The sequence below is a fragment of the Pan troglodytes genome, chromosome 11 (assembly GCF_028858775.2).
Source record: "Pan troglodytes isolate AG18354 chromosome 11, NHGRI_mPanTro3-v2.0_pri, whole genome shotgun sequence".
NCBI classification, from domain to species: domain Eukaryota; kingdom Metazoa; phylum Chordata; class Mammalia; order Primates; family Hominidae; genus Pan; species Pan troglodytes.
In genome coordinates this window covers 26,683,629-26,701,141 of record NC_072409.2, presented here as the reverse complement: position 1 = coordinate 26,701,141, position 17,513 = coordinate 26,683,629, and the positions used below count along the sequence as shown (strand labels likewise).

At 38.4% G+C, this 17,513-nt stretch overlaps 1 protein-coding gene across 5 annotated transcripts in view; it reads right to left on the bottom strand.

The window, feature by feature from the left end:
* SHOC1 (shortage in chiasmata 1) overlaps positions 1-17,269 on the bottom strand; it is a 108,851-nt gene extending 91,582 nt beyond the window's left edge. For 2 of the 5 annotated variants that reach the window (XM_016961425.3, XM_016961426.3), the window contains exons 1-4: positions 17,018-17,269; positions 13,634-13,714; positions 8,169-8,292; positions 3,169-3,256 (exon numbers count right to left, since the gene is read on the bottom strand). In XM_016961425.3, the coding sequence (XP_016816914.1) occupies positions 3,169-3,256; positions 8,169-8,292; positions 13,634-13,678 (257 nt within the window). In that variant the 5' untranslated portion in view covers positions 13,679-13,714; positions 17,018-17,269. Of the gene's footprint in view, positions 1-3,168; positions 3,257-6,053; positions 6,220-8,168; positions 8,293-8,433; positions 8,527-13,633; positions 13,741-17,017 lie in introns of those variants that run through there. The other 3 variants (XM_063788422.1, XM_063788423.1, XM_016961427.3) reach the window with 3 other exon arrangements.
* Between the last annotated feature and the right edge of the window lie 244 nt (positions 17,270-17,513).

Sequence of the window (17,513 nt, the reverse complement as noted above, 5' to 3'; positions counted from 1 at the left end):
CCTAATAATACCCTTGTACAGACTGAAAGAACCAAAATCAATATAACTCTCCAATATAATTGGAGAAAAGACCAATTGTGTCATATCTTAACATCATAGGTGGAGAAAGCTTTAGAATTTATCCTTTACTCTAAGAAAATACAAAGTAGAAGAAAAAATATTTTAACTCTTCCATGTCCATATTATTCATTAAGATCATTGATTCCTATGTGGATCGTTATATACTGAACTTAGTGCTTACATAGGTGCTGTCTTTTTAAAATAAATGTTGCTGACAGGGTCAGCACTCTCTAACAATAATTGGTACTACAGTTTTGAGACTACCTAGTCAATTTTCTTTCTGTAGATATAAAAGATCTATGAAGATCAGTGTTTCCTGGCTCTCCTCATCCACCTCCCTGTCCAATATATTTATTCTCTTTTCACTGGTGCCTCCTCCTTTGCATAACCTGTGGACACTGGTCTTTTCCAGGTTTCTACTCTAAATTATCTTTGCTTTTCTTCTATATCATTCTTTTTGAGTAAGTTCATCTACTCCTATTCATTAATTTGCAAACTTAACAAAACTATTTATTGAGTGTCTACAATGTGCTAACACCATTCTAGATACTGGGAATGGGGTGGTAAACAAAACAAAGTTCTTTCCTTCATGGAGCTTATCTGCTAAAAGGAAGATAGACAAATAAGTATATAATATAATTTCAGGTGGTAAAAAAATGTTATGAATGGGCTGGGCACAGTGGCTCATGCCTGTAATCCCAGCAGTTTTGAGAGGCTGAGGTGGGTGCATCACCTGAGATCAGGAGTTTGAGACCATCCTGACCAACATGGTGAAACTCCATCTCTACTAAAAATACAAAAAATTTAGCTGGGGATGTTAGTGGGTGCCTGTAATATCAGCTACTCGGGAGGCTGAGGCAGGAGAATCACTTAAACCTGGGAGGTAGAGGTTTCAGTGAACCAAGATCACACCACTGCACTCTAGCCTAGGTGACAGAGAGAGACTCTGTCTCAAAAAAAAAAAAAAAAAGAGAGAGAGAGAGAGAGAAAGTACTGGTGAGGAGTGGTGGCTCACACCTGTAATTCCAGCACTTTGGGAGGCCAAGGCGGGTGGATCACTTGAGGCCAGGAGTTTGAGACCAGCCTGGCCAACGTGGTGAAACTCCATCTCTACTAAAAATACAAAAATTATCTAGGTGTGGTAGTGCATGCCTGTAATTCCGGCTACTCAGGAGGCTGATGTACAAGAATCACTTGAACCCAGGAGGCGGAGGTTGCAATGAGTTGAGATTGCACCACTGCACTCCAGCCTAGGCGACAGAGCGAGACTCTGTGTCAAAAAAAAAAAAAAAAAAAAAAGAGAGAGAGAGAGAGATAAAGCACAGATACATGTGACAACATGGATAAACCCTGAAAACATTATATTAAGTAAAAGAAACCAATCACAATAAAAGCACATATTGTGGGATTCCACTTATGTGAAATATCCAGAATAGGCAAATCAATAGACAGAAAGTAGATTCTGATTCAGTTAGTCTGTTTTGGAGCCTGAGATTCTGCATTTCCAATCTATTTCTAGGTAGTATTAATGCTGCCAGTCCAAAGGCCTACTTTGAGTAACAAGATGCGAGATGATCTCTAAGATCTTTTTTCACCTTATGAAACAATAATTTAGTTTTCACCAAACTAGCCTAATTATTGCCTTTGCTAAACACTTATTGCATATTCCTGTGTCTATGCCTAGAGACATGCTGTTTCCTCTGCCCAAAATGCTTTCTCTCAAGTTAATTTCTCTTTGATTGCCCAGCCCAAGCTCAATTCCTACTTCTGTGAAGCTGACCTCTCCTAGTTATAAATGCACAGCTCTACCAATCTAACTCATAAGGTGAAAAGACATCTTAGAGATCGTCTCGCATCTTGTTACTCAAGGTAGGTCTTTGGACTGGCAGCATCATTACCACCTAGAAATAGATTAGAATTGCAGAATCTCAGGCTCCAAAACAGACTAACTGAACCAGAATCTGCATTTTAATAAGATCCTCAGGGGATTCATATGTACAGTAAAGTTTGAGAAGCACTGATCCATCATCATCATACTGATAAAATGAGGGTCACAGGTAAAATGACCAGCAAAGTAGTTAGCACTTGACTTTTCCAGTCAAGGCTTAAAAGCTACATATTTTAGTTCATAGTGCAGAGCTTTTTTCACTATGCTTTTCTGTTTCCTCACTGCTAGGAGTTTATTCATATGATCCATACTTCTAATTGGCTATATGCCTTGTAATAGACTTTATGTTGGTCATCCTATATTACCATTTAATTCTTGCATTGTTAATTTTTTCTATGTTTATCTATTATTTTCCTAACCTGACTTTAAATTCCTAGGTGACAGAGATGGTATATTGGGCTTCACAGTATCCAGAGTCTAGACACCTTTCAATGTTTTTTTGTTTCTTTTAAGCACAACTAAGGAAAATTTAAATTACAGAAACTTGAAAATGGGAATAATAACAAAATCTTTCCTAGGCTGGATCAGCATTCTGTGCATGAAGTGAAGCAACAGAGTAAATTATTAAATTGCACCAAAATCTCTACTTTATGCCTACATTTACAATGTAGAACAGGTTAGATGTTCCTCCTCATATTATGCTCTGGGTGCCTATCTCTGTCATTGTACTTTGCACATTGTATTGTAATTATTTCTTTATAAAACTCTATTCCTTGTTTTCTTGTGTTCTTTGAAGGTTAAGACGATGTCTTATTCATTTTTATATCTGTATCTAATATATAGGATGATAATGAATATTTGATGAATGCTTAAATAATAAATAATGTTTTGACCAAATATATTACAAAATAGCCTTAAATCTTATTTATAATATAGGTGGAAAAAAGACTAATTTTAATATAAAGAACTTTTTATAGCTACTTTCTACAGAAAGTTTACTAATTGATAAACTAATTGAAAGTTTACTAATTAAAAAAGAAGATATAAGTCACTCTTATTAACCACTCCTTTGTGGTTCAAATTAGGACCTTTTCTTCAGATAAAAGAAGAAAATCCATGAAGAGATAAAGGAAGAGATTTTCCCTCTTTAGGTATCTGGAGAACTTACTGTTTATCTTCTACTAGATGTAAAAGAGAAATTTGAGATTAAGGATACATACTTCTCAAGGAAATCCTCCACAAAGAAACTTGCTTTCCATTGGTCCAAGACTGAGGTATCTGTCATTCCTGGAACTGAAACAGCTGAGACTAGAAAGGATAATGGTTAACATTAATGTCTAGAATTTTCTTTTACACTTAATTCAAGGAAGCCAAACATTCACCTTTTACATTATGATTTTATCTTTATTTGTTCACAAATGTATTTTTTCAAAGTGATACCTGATTCCAAATATTTTAATAGTCATCCTCATTATCATCAACCTACCCCCGCCCTTCAATCAACTACAGTTAGAACAATATCACCTGAACATATCACCCTCATTTTATAGCCTCTCTTTTGCTTATACAGCACTACCATCCCAAATAGTCCCTTTCAACTGCTCATGCTATACCTCATGAAGCTTCTATTAACCATTCCAGCTCAAGCTGATACATTCTCCTTGAAGGGCCATAATATTGTCAGTAGCACTTGGGTACTCAACCATATACAGTCCTATATTTAAAATTGTAGGCGGCACGTAGTGGCTCACGCCTGTAATCCCAGCTCTTTGAAAGGCTGAGGTGGGCAGATAACTTGAGGCCAGGAGTTCGAGACCAGCCTGGCCAACATGGCAAAACCCCATCTCTACTAAAAATACAAAACTTAGCCGGGCATAGTAGTGCGTGCCTCTAGTCCCAACTACTTGGAAGGCTGAGGCAGGAGAATACCTCGAACCTGGGAAACAGAGGCTGCAGTGAGCAGAGATTGTGCCACTGCACTCCAGCCTGGGCACCTGGGTGAGAGTGAGACTCTGTAAATAAATAAATAAATAAATAAATAAATAAATAAATAAATAAATTTGTATGTGTACATAGCTTATCTCCCAAATTAGACCTTTGGTTCCTTAAGGAGAAAGACCATGTCATATACTACTGTCAGAATATAGAACTGAGTATTCCACCTACCACCAGTGTTACTTCTTACTAGTTTTGTTACCTTGAACAAATCATTTAACATCTACGCCTGTGCCTCATTGAAAAACATGAAAAAAAAATACAAGAGTTTAGTGGTACTTTGGGAGGCTGAGGTGGGTGGATCACGAGGTCAGGAGATCCAGACCATCCTGGCTAACACGGTGAAACCCCGTCTGTACTAAAGATAGAAAAAAATTATCCGGGCGTGGTGGTGGGTGCCTGTAGTCCCAGCTCCTGGGGAGGCTGAGGCAGGAGAATGGCATGAACCCAGGAGGCGGAGCTTGCAGTGAGCCGAGATAGCACCACTACACTCCAGCCTGGGAGACAGAGTAAGACTCCATATCAAAATAAAAAAAGAAAAAAAGTTTAGTGGTTAAGAGTACAGGTTCTGGAAACACTCTGCCTAGATTTTAATCCTTGGACTGCTACTTATTAACTATATGATCTTGGGTAAACATCTTAACCTTTTTGCACCTCTGTTTTTTTTATGTACAAACTAGGAAGAATAGCCTTTTCAGAGTGTCGTTGTAAAGATTAAATGTAATGTGGCATGCAAACTGCTTAGAACACTTTAGGTTCCATAGCCAGTCCCATAACCATTGCTTTCAAAGAGTCTTGATTCTCTTGCCTCTCTTTCTCTTTTACTAACTTAGGACAACCCCTACTCTACACTTTCTGTGTATGTACACTAAAACAGTTGAAAATTACTGGAAAAAAAATCACCCAGCCATGCTAAAGGAACTCATTACAAATTATGACTATAAATCTCAAATGGCCACCCAACATTGACAGATGATAATAGTATACCCCTTAATAAAACTGGCTTTCTTGACCACAGATGAGGTCTAAAAAAAAACAAAAACAAAAACAAGAAACAAAAACAAAACTGGCTTTCTTGCTCTTTAAGACAGCTAATTCACACATTACCCCTTCAAATCTTTAGTGTTCATTCCATTATCCACTTTCAGTGTATGATCTTACCTTCACATAGAAAACTGATACAGAGAACTACCTCATTTTCCACCACCAATTCTACCAACTTACTGGCATAAGTACCTGCAAACTCTATCTTCGTATCTACACAGGGGAAGAATTATTTTAGTTCCTACTGAATACTAACTTCTCTAACTGTGCTCTTGATCCTATCCCCTTTTACTCCTGTTATCCTTTTTCTTTCCTGCATCGTCTTATTCTCTTTTTACCAAAATTGTTTCCATTGGCAAACATTTTACAGTCTCTCTCATCATGTATTTTTTAAAAATCACACATAAAAAACAAAAAAGAATAACTCTTTACTCCACTTCTCCCATAAGTTAGTCCATCATTTAAAAATTTTTCTTCATAGCAAAATTCCCCAAAATATTCAAATTCACTCTCTCACTTTCCCACTTCCCATTATCTTCTCAACATACTCCAATCATATTCCAATATATTCCTATCACACTCCAATTATATTCCAATCATATTAATAACCAATATTCCAGGCAAACCACTCTTATCAAAGTCATCAATGACCTACATTTAGTCAAGCTAATGGTCAACTCACTATCCTCAGATAACTTGAGCTTTTAACAGGAACCCAACGCATTGGACTACTACTTCCTTCTTGAAGCACTTTCTTCTTTAGAATTCTATGCCAGAATCATTTGATTTTCCTATCTTGCTTCTTAGGTAACTCCTTTTACATCAGACTTTTAACTGTTAGAGTGTTCCAGGGCTCTGTCCTAGGCCTTCTAATCTATTTATACTCATGCTCTCAGTGACTTCATCTAGTTTCACAGGTTTATGTGTAATTTACATATTGAAAACTCCAATTTGAAGCTCCAGCTTGAGAAGCAGGTTCACTGTGTACCGATTACCAACTTGTTTGAGTATGGTGAGACAGAATACCCATACACAGGAAGTTACATGAAGTAGATTTATTACTTACAGATAGGTAACAAGGGACAACGGAAGCCTAGGATTCATTGTGAACTGGTCCCGTAAGGCTCAGGAAAGCTGTCCAGGGCAAATGAAGTCTTCATGTGCCACACTTGCACAGCAGCTGAAGAACCCCAGAAAGCAGTCCACCTGGGTTTGATGTTCTGAGGTCAAAGGACGTGCTAGGCTAAAGCACTGAAGGACATCCTGTTTTGTGGGTGGGGGAAGACTGGCACAGAGCCTAGGCTGTTCTGGCCAGCTCCCCCTTTATCTCAGAATGTTGCATTCCCAGCACATTTTATAGTTATTCTTAAGAACTTCAAGTGAGAAAAGGAGGCCAAGGCCACCCAGAGAACTGTCCTGAGCAGCTGTGCTCAAGATTAATGTAACCAATTGCCTTCTTAATGATCCATTTAGATGCCTAATAATCTGGCTGAAGCAGAGCTGTTGACTCTGACCACAAATTGGCTTCTCTATAAGCCTTTCTCTATTTTAGGAAATGGCACTGTCATCTACCTGGTTTCTCAGGTCAAAAACCTAGAAGAAAATCTTTATTCTTCTATTTTGTGACCCCCTCACTGTTGACAATTTGTAAAATAAGCTAGATTTTAAGTACATCTCACATCTCCGTTACTATAAGCCTTGTCCAAGACACTGTAATATTTTATCCAGAGTTTAGATTCTGGGCTACTACAATAGCTCCCTGATAGATTTCTCTGTCTCTCCTCTTGACTCCTAAATCCCCACCCTTTCTATTCTCCAGACAATCATAACTATCTTTCTACAGCATAAATCAGGTTATATCATTCCCTTTCTTAAAATTGTCCAGTGACTTCCCATATCCACAATTGTCTTAGTCAGTCTATATTGCTATAACAAAAATATCATAGACTGGGTGGCTCAAACAACAAACATTCATTTCTCATAGCTTTGGAGGCTGGGAGGTCCAAGATTAAGGCACCAGAAGATTCAGTGTCTAGTGAGGGCCCACTTCCTGGTTCATGGGTGGCTGTCTTCTTGCTGGCCTCACATGGCAGAAAGGTCAAGGGAGCTCTTTGGGGTCTCTTTTATAAGGGTACTAATCCCTTTCATGAGGACTCCATCCTCATGTTCTAGTCACCTCCCGAAGGCCCCACCTTCAAATATAAATTTGGGGGGACACAAACATTCAGTCTATTGCAGCTGTAATCAAAATAAACAAACAAACAAACTCACTGTTATGGCCTACAAAGCCTTATTCGGAAATTGCCTACTTCTCAGTCCCTTTTTCATTACCAAGTCACAATAGCTTAATTTTCTGGTCCTTATACACATCAAGTTCGTTCTTGAGTCAGGAACTTTGCATTTGCTTGAAGGGCTTTTCCCCCATATTTTTCATGGTTGTTGCTTTCCCATCATTCAGGTCTCAACTCAAATGTCCTCCTCCTGAGAGAGACATTTCCCTAACTATCTTAGGAAATAGCAACTCCCTACTCCCACAATTTCATATCACTTAGCATTACTGTCTCTTCTCTATACATTTATCAATATCAGATACTAGTTTATATATTTAATGGTTTTGTTGCTGTATCCTCCTTACCAGTCTAAAACCCACTGAGAGCAGAGACTACTTCTATGTCTTTTAAGTAACTGTGTCCTTAGTACTTATAACAGTGTTTGGTACATAATATATACCAAGTAAATGCTGTTAACTGACTTGACTCCTCCAAGGAGGCTACTTTTTTACTAGTCCATGACTTGATACAAACAAAAAACTATTTTATACATATATGCTTAAAAATAATTTTATATTCGGTGTGCCATTACAACTCGAAGTAGGCCTCAGATAGTCAAGAAAAATTCTGTTATAATAAAACAAATGTTTACAATGTTAGACTATTTTAAGTCTTCATCATCTACATATCTTTTATTTGGTTTATTCATATCAAATATAAGCTTTCCAATTCCTTATTTAGTTACCTAAATTCTATAATAAAATACTAAGTTGTTAACTTCTTGGAATTCTGACATGAATAGATGCAATGAGTTTTTAATTAGTAAAACATTGCATATTCTTAATAATTTGCTGTGCTAAACTCTGAAATGGCTTTTAAAATACATTTTTAAGAAATGAAAACAAACATACCTCTTGTCCATGGCCTCCTAAATTTATTATCAGTAACTGCTACATGGTAACTTTCATCTTGATATAAACATGAAGGGATTCGAAGCAATAAAGCATCTCTGTAAAACTTCTTTCTAACCACATTCTGTGGAAGAAAGAAAGATTAGAAAATCTTTTAACATGTACTATTTATCAATATTCAGAATATATTAAAATTCTCTATACTTTGAAACTTATATGATTTTTCTTTAAAAGTAATACATGCTCCTTATAAAAACAGGCATACCTAATCCCAGCACGTTGGGAGGCCCAGGCAGGCAGATCACAAGGTCAGGAGATTGAGACCATCTGGCTAACACGGTGAAACCCCATCTCTACTAAAAATACAAAAAAATTATCCGGGCGTGGTTGTGGGCGCCTGTAGTCCCAGCTCCTCGGGAGGCTGAGGCAGGAGAATGGCGTGAACCTGGGAGGTGGAGTTTGCAGTGAGCCGAGATCGTGCCACTGCACTCCAGCCTGGGCAACAAAGTGAGACTCTGTGTCAAAAAAACAACAACAAAAAAAACAGGCATCCCTCACTTTATTGTGCTTTATTCTATTGTGCTCTGCAGATTTTTTTTTTTTTTTTTTTTTACAAATTGAAGCTTTGTGGCAACCCCGTGATGAGCAAATCTGTCTCTGCCATTTTTCCAAAAGCATGTGCTCACTTCCTGTGTCACGTTTTGGTAACTGTCCCAACATTTGAAACTTTTCTGTTATTATTCTATATGTTATGATAATCTGTGATCAGTGGTCTTTGATGTTAGTTATCATTGTAATTGTTTGGGGGTGGCATGAACTGCACCATATAAGACAGCAAATTAATTGAAAAATGTTGTGTGTATTCTGACAAAACAGCCTTCTGTTAGAAGAAGATGCCAACGAGGACTTTCATAGCTAGAAAGAAGTCAATGTCTGTGTTCAAACTTCAAAGGACAAGCTGACTCTCTTGCTAGAAGCTAATGCAGTTGGTGATTTTAAGTTGAAGCTAATGCTCATTTACCATTCTGAAAATCCCAGGGCCCTTAAGAATTATACTAAATCTACCCTGTCTATGCTCTATAAATGGAATAACAAAGCCTGGATGATGGCACATGTATTTACAACATGGTTTACCAAATATTTTAAGCCTATTGTTGAGACCTACTTTTGGGGGGAAAAAAAGATTACTTTAAAAATATTACTGCTTGGTGATAATGCACCTGGCCACCCAAGAGCTCTGATGGAGATGTACAAGGAGATTAATGTTTTCAAACCTACTAACACAATATGTATTCTGCAGCCTATGGATCAAGGAGTCATTTCAACTTTAAGGTCTTATAGAAATAAATACATTTTGTAAGGATATAGCTGCCATAGATGGTGATTTCTCTGATAGATCTAGGCAAAGTCAATTGAAAACCTTTGAGAAAGGAGAACCATTCTGGATACCATTAAGAACATTCGTGATCATCAGAGGAGGTCAAAATATCAACATGAACAGAAGTTTGAAAGAAGTTGATTCCAACCTGCATGGATGACTTTCAGGGATTCGAGACTTAAGTGGAGGAAGTACATAACTATAGAGGTGATAGAAATAGCAAGAGAATTTGAATTAAAAATGGAGCCTGAAGTTGTGGTTGAATTACTGCAATCTCATGATAAAACTTGAACAGATGAGGAGCTGCTTCTTATGGATGAGCAAAGGAAGGGGTTTCTTGAGATGGAATCTGCTCCTGGTGAAGATACTGTAAACATTGTTTAAATGACAACAAAGGATTCAGATTATTCCATAAACTTAGTTGATAAAGCAGCAGCAGAGTTTGAGAGGATTGAGTCTAATTTTCAAAGAAGTTCTGTGAGTAAAATGCTATCAAACAGCACTGCATGCTACAGAGAAATCTTTGGTGACTGAAAGAATCAATGAAGCAAATTTCATTGTTGCCTTAAGAAATTGCCACAGCCACCACTCTGATCAGTCAGCAGCCGTCAACTTCAAGGCAAGATGCTCCACCAGCAAAAAGATTATGACTCACTGAAGACTCAGGTAATTATTTATTATCATTTTTTAGCAATAAAGTATTTTTCAGTTAAGGTATGCCCATGGTTTTTTAAGACATAGTGCTACTGCACTTAATGGACTATAGTATAGCATAAACATAACTTTTTTTTTTTTTTTTTGAGATGGAGTCTCGCTTTTGTCGCCCAGGCTGGAGTGCAGTGGCGTGATCTCGGCTCACTGCAACCTCAGCCTCCCGCGTTCAAGCTGCACTCCAGCCTGGATGACACAGCGAGACTCCGTCTCAAAAAAACAAAAACAAAAAAATGAGAATAAAAAAAAAAAGCTATTCTCCTGCCTCAGCCTCCTGAGTAGCTGGGATTACAAGCGCCCACCACCAAGCCCGGCTGATTTTTGTACTTTTGGTAGAGACAGGGTTTTGCCATGTTGGCCAGGCTGGTCTCAAACTCCTGATCTCAGGTGATCTGACCGCCTCAGCCTCCCAAGTATAAACATAAATTTTATATGCACCGGGAAACCAAAAAATTCACATGACTGACTTTATTGTGATATTTGCTGTTGCTGAAGTATGCCTGTATCAGATAACACAGAACCACATAACTGAGAAAGTCAAGGCCCCTTGTAATATCAGTAGTAGTTTGATGTATTTTCCTACAGATATTTTTTCTAGGTTAAGCTAAAATATATGTGTAAGTACTTGACAAAAAACGGGATGACATCATTTACATATCACTTAGCAATGTGCTTTTTTTCACTAAACAGTATAATGTGGATGCTTAACATTTATCTTTGCATTATTTCCTTTGTTACAACCAGCAAATTCATTTCTAATTTTTAAAAATATATCTAATAAAGGGAACTGTTTCTTTAAAGGAATGTTAAATCAGTTAATAAGTTTGTAAATGAGTCAGTGTTCTCTTTAATTTGGCTCTGCCTTTACTTTCCAACTTTATCTTCCATTACTCTAGTCTCTCTAAATAGACTAGTCTCTTCACTACCTCCCTTAACGTTCAGTGGTCACTCGCTGGTTAACACCATGGTCTACACTGTACCTCTGAAAATGCCCTGTTATTCTTCTCTATCAAGATCCAACTCATCTTTCAAGGCCCATCTTAAACAATATCTCTTCTATGAAGCCCTTCCCCAGTGATTCTAATTTCTCACATAATTCATTATCCTATGTATTTGGACAAATGATAATTTCTTGCATTATTTCTCAAGACTTTTTAATGTTTGCTGAAGGTGTTATAACATATTAAATAAGAAGTCCTTATTATCCAAGGATAAGTGGTAAAGAGAAAAAGATTACTTAAGGTAATTTATATCAAATAAGGACCAAAGATTCACAGTAAATAGGAAAAAAAAGTTGATTAGTATTTAATCTAAAAAATGAAAGTTATAAAAAGTTTTATAACAAAATTTCATTTATAGTTATAAATATTACTTTTTGTTATAATTTTCCCACAAACTGTATTATATAATGATATGCATGATACTACTCATTGCTTCACCTTTGATCATGAAAAAGATATTTTTAGAAAATGTTTGAAGATTTTAAGTTTTTTTAAGTTTTTTTTAAGATTTTAAGATTTCAAGGCATCTCTGACTCCTTTGATATTCAAACCATTCTCTTCCTCTTGTCTGTCAACTGATCTAATTTTGCATGAACTTCATAATATCTTTACTTGTTATTTGAGCAGTTCCTCAACACCATTTTCATGAACTTGACCAAGTCCTGCATCTTTTGCAAGATTTGCCATTGATTAGTATTGCGTTTGTATTATATCACGGAGTGTTGTATACCAGCAGAAACCAAAATACCGTGGGCAAAAAAAAGTTTCAGGATGTTTGAATACAGACTAATTTTGCAAGTGGCCAATACACATATTTTGTTATGATGACTTTTGATTCCTACCATGGATATCTTTTAACTACACATTTGCTTCTCTCAATTATGAGGGAATAATAAAACCAGAAGATGCCTGCATGTCTTTCTTATTTCCTGTAAAATGTAGCACAGTTTTATTATACTGGAGTAATTTTTTTCCTTGGTAGATGGGGTCAGTGTTACAAAGAAAAAAATTTAACTTGTCAACTAAGATCATAAGAACAACAGACTGTTGCATGACAATTGCTCTAGTTAGTTTCCTAACAACGTGTCTGGGCTTGAAATTTAGCTCTGACAATTATAAAAGCTATTTAACTTATCTGGAAACTAGTTTTCTAACCTATAAAATTGTAAAACCTGTAAAATAATAGTATCTGCCTCACGAAGTACTTATGATGATAAAATGATAGTAGGATGGTGCAAAAGTAATTGCGGCTTTTGCCATTACTTTTAATTAACTAATGGCAAATTAACGGCAATTACTTTTGCACCACCCTAATATAATCCATCAGAAGGGCAAAGTATCTGTCCCACAGAAAGTGGTCAATGCATGCTATTAGTATGATTTCATAGAGATAACTGGGATTCTTTTTTCTCCACTCATTTCAAGAAAGATCATTCCAGATTGTTAGCAAAATCACCCCACACTTGTCAAGAGTTTCCATTTTTTTCTCCTGACAGCTTTGGATTCATTTTAATTGTTTGATTATTTTAATTTAATAATTTCCTTCCAAAAGTGGCTTTTTTTTTGAGACGGAGTCTCGCTCTGTTGCCCAGACTGGGGTGCAGTGGCGCAGTCTCGGCTCATTGCAACCTCCACTTCCCAGATTCAAGTGATTCTCCTGCCTCAGCCTCCCAAGTAGCTGGGATTACAGGTGCCCACCACCATGCCCGGCTAATTTTTTTGTATTTTTAGTAGAGACAGGGTTTCACCATGTTGGCCAGGCTGGTCTCGAACTCTTGACCTAGTGATCCACCCGCCTCGGCCTCCCAAAGTGCTGGGATTACAGGCGTGAGCCACCACGCCCAGCCAAAAGTGGCATTTTAAAGACATTAAATGTGGAAAATAATTTTCAATAAATCTAAAAGTAATTAGACTAATAAACAATCTAAAGATTACTGCAAAATTATCATATACATGTTGAGCATCCTTAATCCAAAAATTTGAAATCCAAAATCCAAAACTTTTTGAGTGCCAATATGATGCCAATGGGTGATGAAGATACTGGCACTTTTGCTTTTTGATGGTTAGTTCAGTGTACACAAACTTTGTTTCATGCACAGAGTTATTTAAAATATTGTATAAAATTACCTTCAATCTATGTGGATAAGGTGTATATAAAATATAAATAAATTTTGTGTTTAGACTTGGGTCTTATCCCCAAGATATCTCATTTTATATATATAAAAATATTCCAAAATCTGAAAAAAAATCAGAAATCTGAAATACTTTTGATCCTAAGCATTTCAGATAAGGGATACTCAACCTATATTGAATGTAGTTAACACTTTTTACATCATAATTCTCAGTAAATAGACAGTAAGCCACTAACACTCTACCTCATATAAATAGTCTATTGCATGATATTTCAATGCTGAAAACATATCTTCTTTCTTTCAAAGCAGTGTAAATTTCAACATCTGGAAATACAAAAATTAAAATTAAACACTGGTAAAATAGCAAGTCAAGTGCAGAAAATCTCAATCACAAAACTTTGGTTCACTCATTTTTAAAAAGGCTCTGAATGATAATCATTGGTAAAAATAATATACATTACTATAATTTTAAATCTAATATGAAAATAATGTATATTGATGTAAAATTGAATAATTTCTTATTGTTGAAACCATATAGCTGTTAGTTGGTTGGTGGAAATATATTTAATGTGATCATTTTGTTGCAAAAGAGGTTGAAATTTACAAGATTGCCGGAGTGGTGTAACCATATTTCTCAAGTGGTCTTGAGAATAACCATATTTCTCAAGTGGTCTTGAAATTGGGTAACCAAGGGCAGAACTCTGTGCTGAAACAGTGGAGGATTTGGAAAATTGGGAAACAATTTGTGAAACTGTTTCCATTCTCTTACTTAGAAAATAAGACGCCTAAAGTTAGAATTTTCTAGTAGCTAGCTCATTTGGAATAAAGCAACTATGGCATATTGGTAAATCAGCAAATCCATCTAATGAAGCAATAAGTAAAATTTAGAATGCTTAACTAGTCCGGGATGGTTCTCATTTACTTGAGAACTCAAGGAATTACAGTTTTGAAGTTACTCTAGGACAGAGTAACTTCTGTGTAAAACTTTTAGTAAAAAACTAAAAACAAACTTTTAAAACAATCCAGGCCAGGCATGTTGGCTCACACATGTAATCCCAGCACTTTGAGAGGCTGAGGTGGCGGATCACTTGAGGCCAAGAGTTTGAGACCAGCTTGGTCAACATGATGTAAAATACAAAAATACAAAATTTTTGTATCTCTACTAAAAATACAAAAATTAGCTGGGCGTGGTGGTGTGCACCTGTAGTCCCAGGTACCCGAGAGGCTGAGGCACGAGAATTGCTTGAGCCTGGGAGGTGGAGGTTGCAGTGACCCAAGATCACACCACTGCACTCCCAACTGGGCAACAGAGCCAGACTCTATCTCAAACCAAAAACAAAAACAACCCAGAGCACAATTAGTTTATTTGTTTAATGACTCAGAAGGATTTTTGGATATTACAATATGTTTTCCAATTAAAATGAGACAAATATGTTATCTGAATTGTCTTTAATATTGTTAGATTCTGTGGTGTGGAGAATATATAGTGTGGCCACCCTCTTTCACTCTTAAACAGGACCAACGTGGGCATTATTTTACTGGTGGTTACTTCTCTGAGAATATTTCCAATCATTGCACCTCTATGTCTTTTACACCCAGTGTATCACTGATCTTTTTTTTTTTTTTGAGACGGAGTCTCGCTCTGTCCCCCAGGCTGGAGTGCAGTGGCCGGATCTCAGCTCACTGCAAGTTCCGCCTCCCAGGTTCACGCCATTCTCCTGCCTCAGCCTCCTGAGTAGTTGGGACTATAGGCGCCCGCTAACACGCCCGGCTAATTTTTTGTATATTTAGTAGAGACAGGGTTTCACCGTGTTAGACTGGATGGTCTCGATCTCCTGACCTTGTGATCCGCCCGTCTCGGTCTCCCGGAGTGCTGGGATTACAGGCGTGAGCCACCGCGCCCGGCCTGTCACTGATCTTTCAAGCAAATATTGATTCTAGAACTTCCATTTCTTGGTGTTGCACTTTCAGAAAAAACTGATTGTCTCATTCTAAAAGCCATTGCAAAAAGTTAACAAGAAACTCAACTTTACTGACTTTACCCATTCAGCTTATTGTCAGCATTTATATTAACTTTTCTTTTCTTGTGAAGCCTAGTATTTCTATCACTCTCACCAATTACCTTAAGAAATAATTACTTTTGTATTGAAGTCAACCACTGAAATTCATGCTAAATATGTACTACTTAATAAGATGCCATATGTTATATACATGCTTAGAATCCCGTTTATCAAGTTTATTTCATTGTAATACAGATATCGAATCCATCTAATAGTGGTGGGTGGAAGCAAAAACGATACATTGCTCTTATTTCTAAAACCAAAGATATGGGGGAAATGAACAAAATCATGGTTAGAGAGAGGGTAATTTAAAATGATCAAGTTTTGAATTGCAGCAATTCTCGAATTTTTTTTTTTAATCTTTTTCTAAAGATTTTATTTCTTTTGTGCTACTTCCTAACAAACATCTACTGGACTACTGGACCAAAATGGAAATGCACACGATAATGAGGTCAGGCACAAGGCCAGGAAGTAAGCTTTCCCAAGATGATGATGATGATGATGATGATTTAATTAATTAATCAAATATTTTTTTGAGACAGTGTCTCCCTCTGTCCCCAGGCTGGAGTGCAATGGTGCGATCTTGGCTCACTGCAACCTCCAGCTCCCGGGTTCAAGCGATTCTCCTGCCTCAGCCTACCGAGTAGCTGGGATTACAGGCGGGTGCCACCATGCCCGGCTAATTTTTGTATTTTTAATAGAGACGGGGTTTCGCTATGTTGGCCAGGCTGATTTCGAACTCCTGAGCTCAGGCAATCCTCTCGCCTCAGCCTCCCGAAGTGCTGGGATTACAGGCCTGAGCCACCATATGCCAGGCCCCAAGATTATTTAAAAGCACTCACAGGTGAGTGTGAATCTTCGGGCTGGCTTCCCACCTCTCCCCACCAGCCTAAGGCATCAGGAGCTTTCTGCCTTCTTCACTCCCTCACATAAAAACCACACTTAAAAAAAAAACAAAAAACATAAGATCCGCCGGAAGTGGTGGCTCACACCTGTAATCCCAGCACTTCGGGAGGCGGAGGCGGGTGGGTCACTTGAGGTCAGGAGTTCGAGACCAGCCGGTTCAACATGGCAAAACCCCATCTCTATTAAAAATATAAAAATTAGCCAGACGTGGTGGAGGACGCCTGTAGTCCCAACTACTCGGGAGGCTGAGGCAGGAGAATCTCTTGAACTCGGGAGGCAGAGGTTGCAGTGAACCGAGATCGCGCCACTGCACGCCAGCCTGGGCAACAGAGCGAGACCCTGTCTTAAAACAGACAAAAAACGTAACATGGCAGAGAAGGTGAGGTGCACCTATTTTCCCTTATTGTTTAGCCCATACAACTTCTAGGTGATAGGCTGAAATCCCACCAGCATCTCTGAGACCTTCACACCTTCTATTCTCAGGTTAAGTGGACAGTGGGTCTGGGGTTTTGTCTCTACAGAGCCACATCGGCCGGGCCTCACAGATGCGTTTTCCGGAGATTCCTGAGCTGCCATACTTCTTTGGTCCCATACGACCTTTTCCTCCCCTCAGCCCTCAAAATCACCCTCTCTCCTGCCTCCAGCCTCTCAGGGCTCTTACCTGAGATAAAAATCGCCTCCTGCATCTCTTCCTGGGGTAAAATTCCCGCCCGCTGGACACGTGACCGCTGAGCCTGCACTCTGTGTTTCCATTGGCCAGACCAGGCCCCGCCCCTTGGGCTCCGGGCACTTCCGTCCGCGAGTGGGCACAGCCTAGGGAGGTAAGGACTGTGGGGATCCGAGGCTGCAGCCTGGGCAGCGCCGAGGTCCTCGGGAGTGAGCAGAACCCTCGTAGCACTGGGCGGAGTGTGACGGTGGAGAAGTCGGCGTGAGGCTAGAAAGAGCTGGTTGTGAAGGGTTGGGAAGACCCGGCAAAGCAGTCCGGACTTCTTTGGGAGTGGCGGCTCCCACGTTGTTAGCGAGGCCGGGCAAAACGCGGCAGGGTTAGCAGGAGGGCGAGGGCAGAAGCCTTTCAGAGGTAAGGGTGGGAGGATTTAGCAATCAGACAGATTCAGGGAAAGAGAAAGGCAAGAGAGAGGAGGCAAACGTGCCTCAGG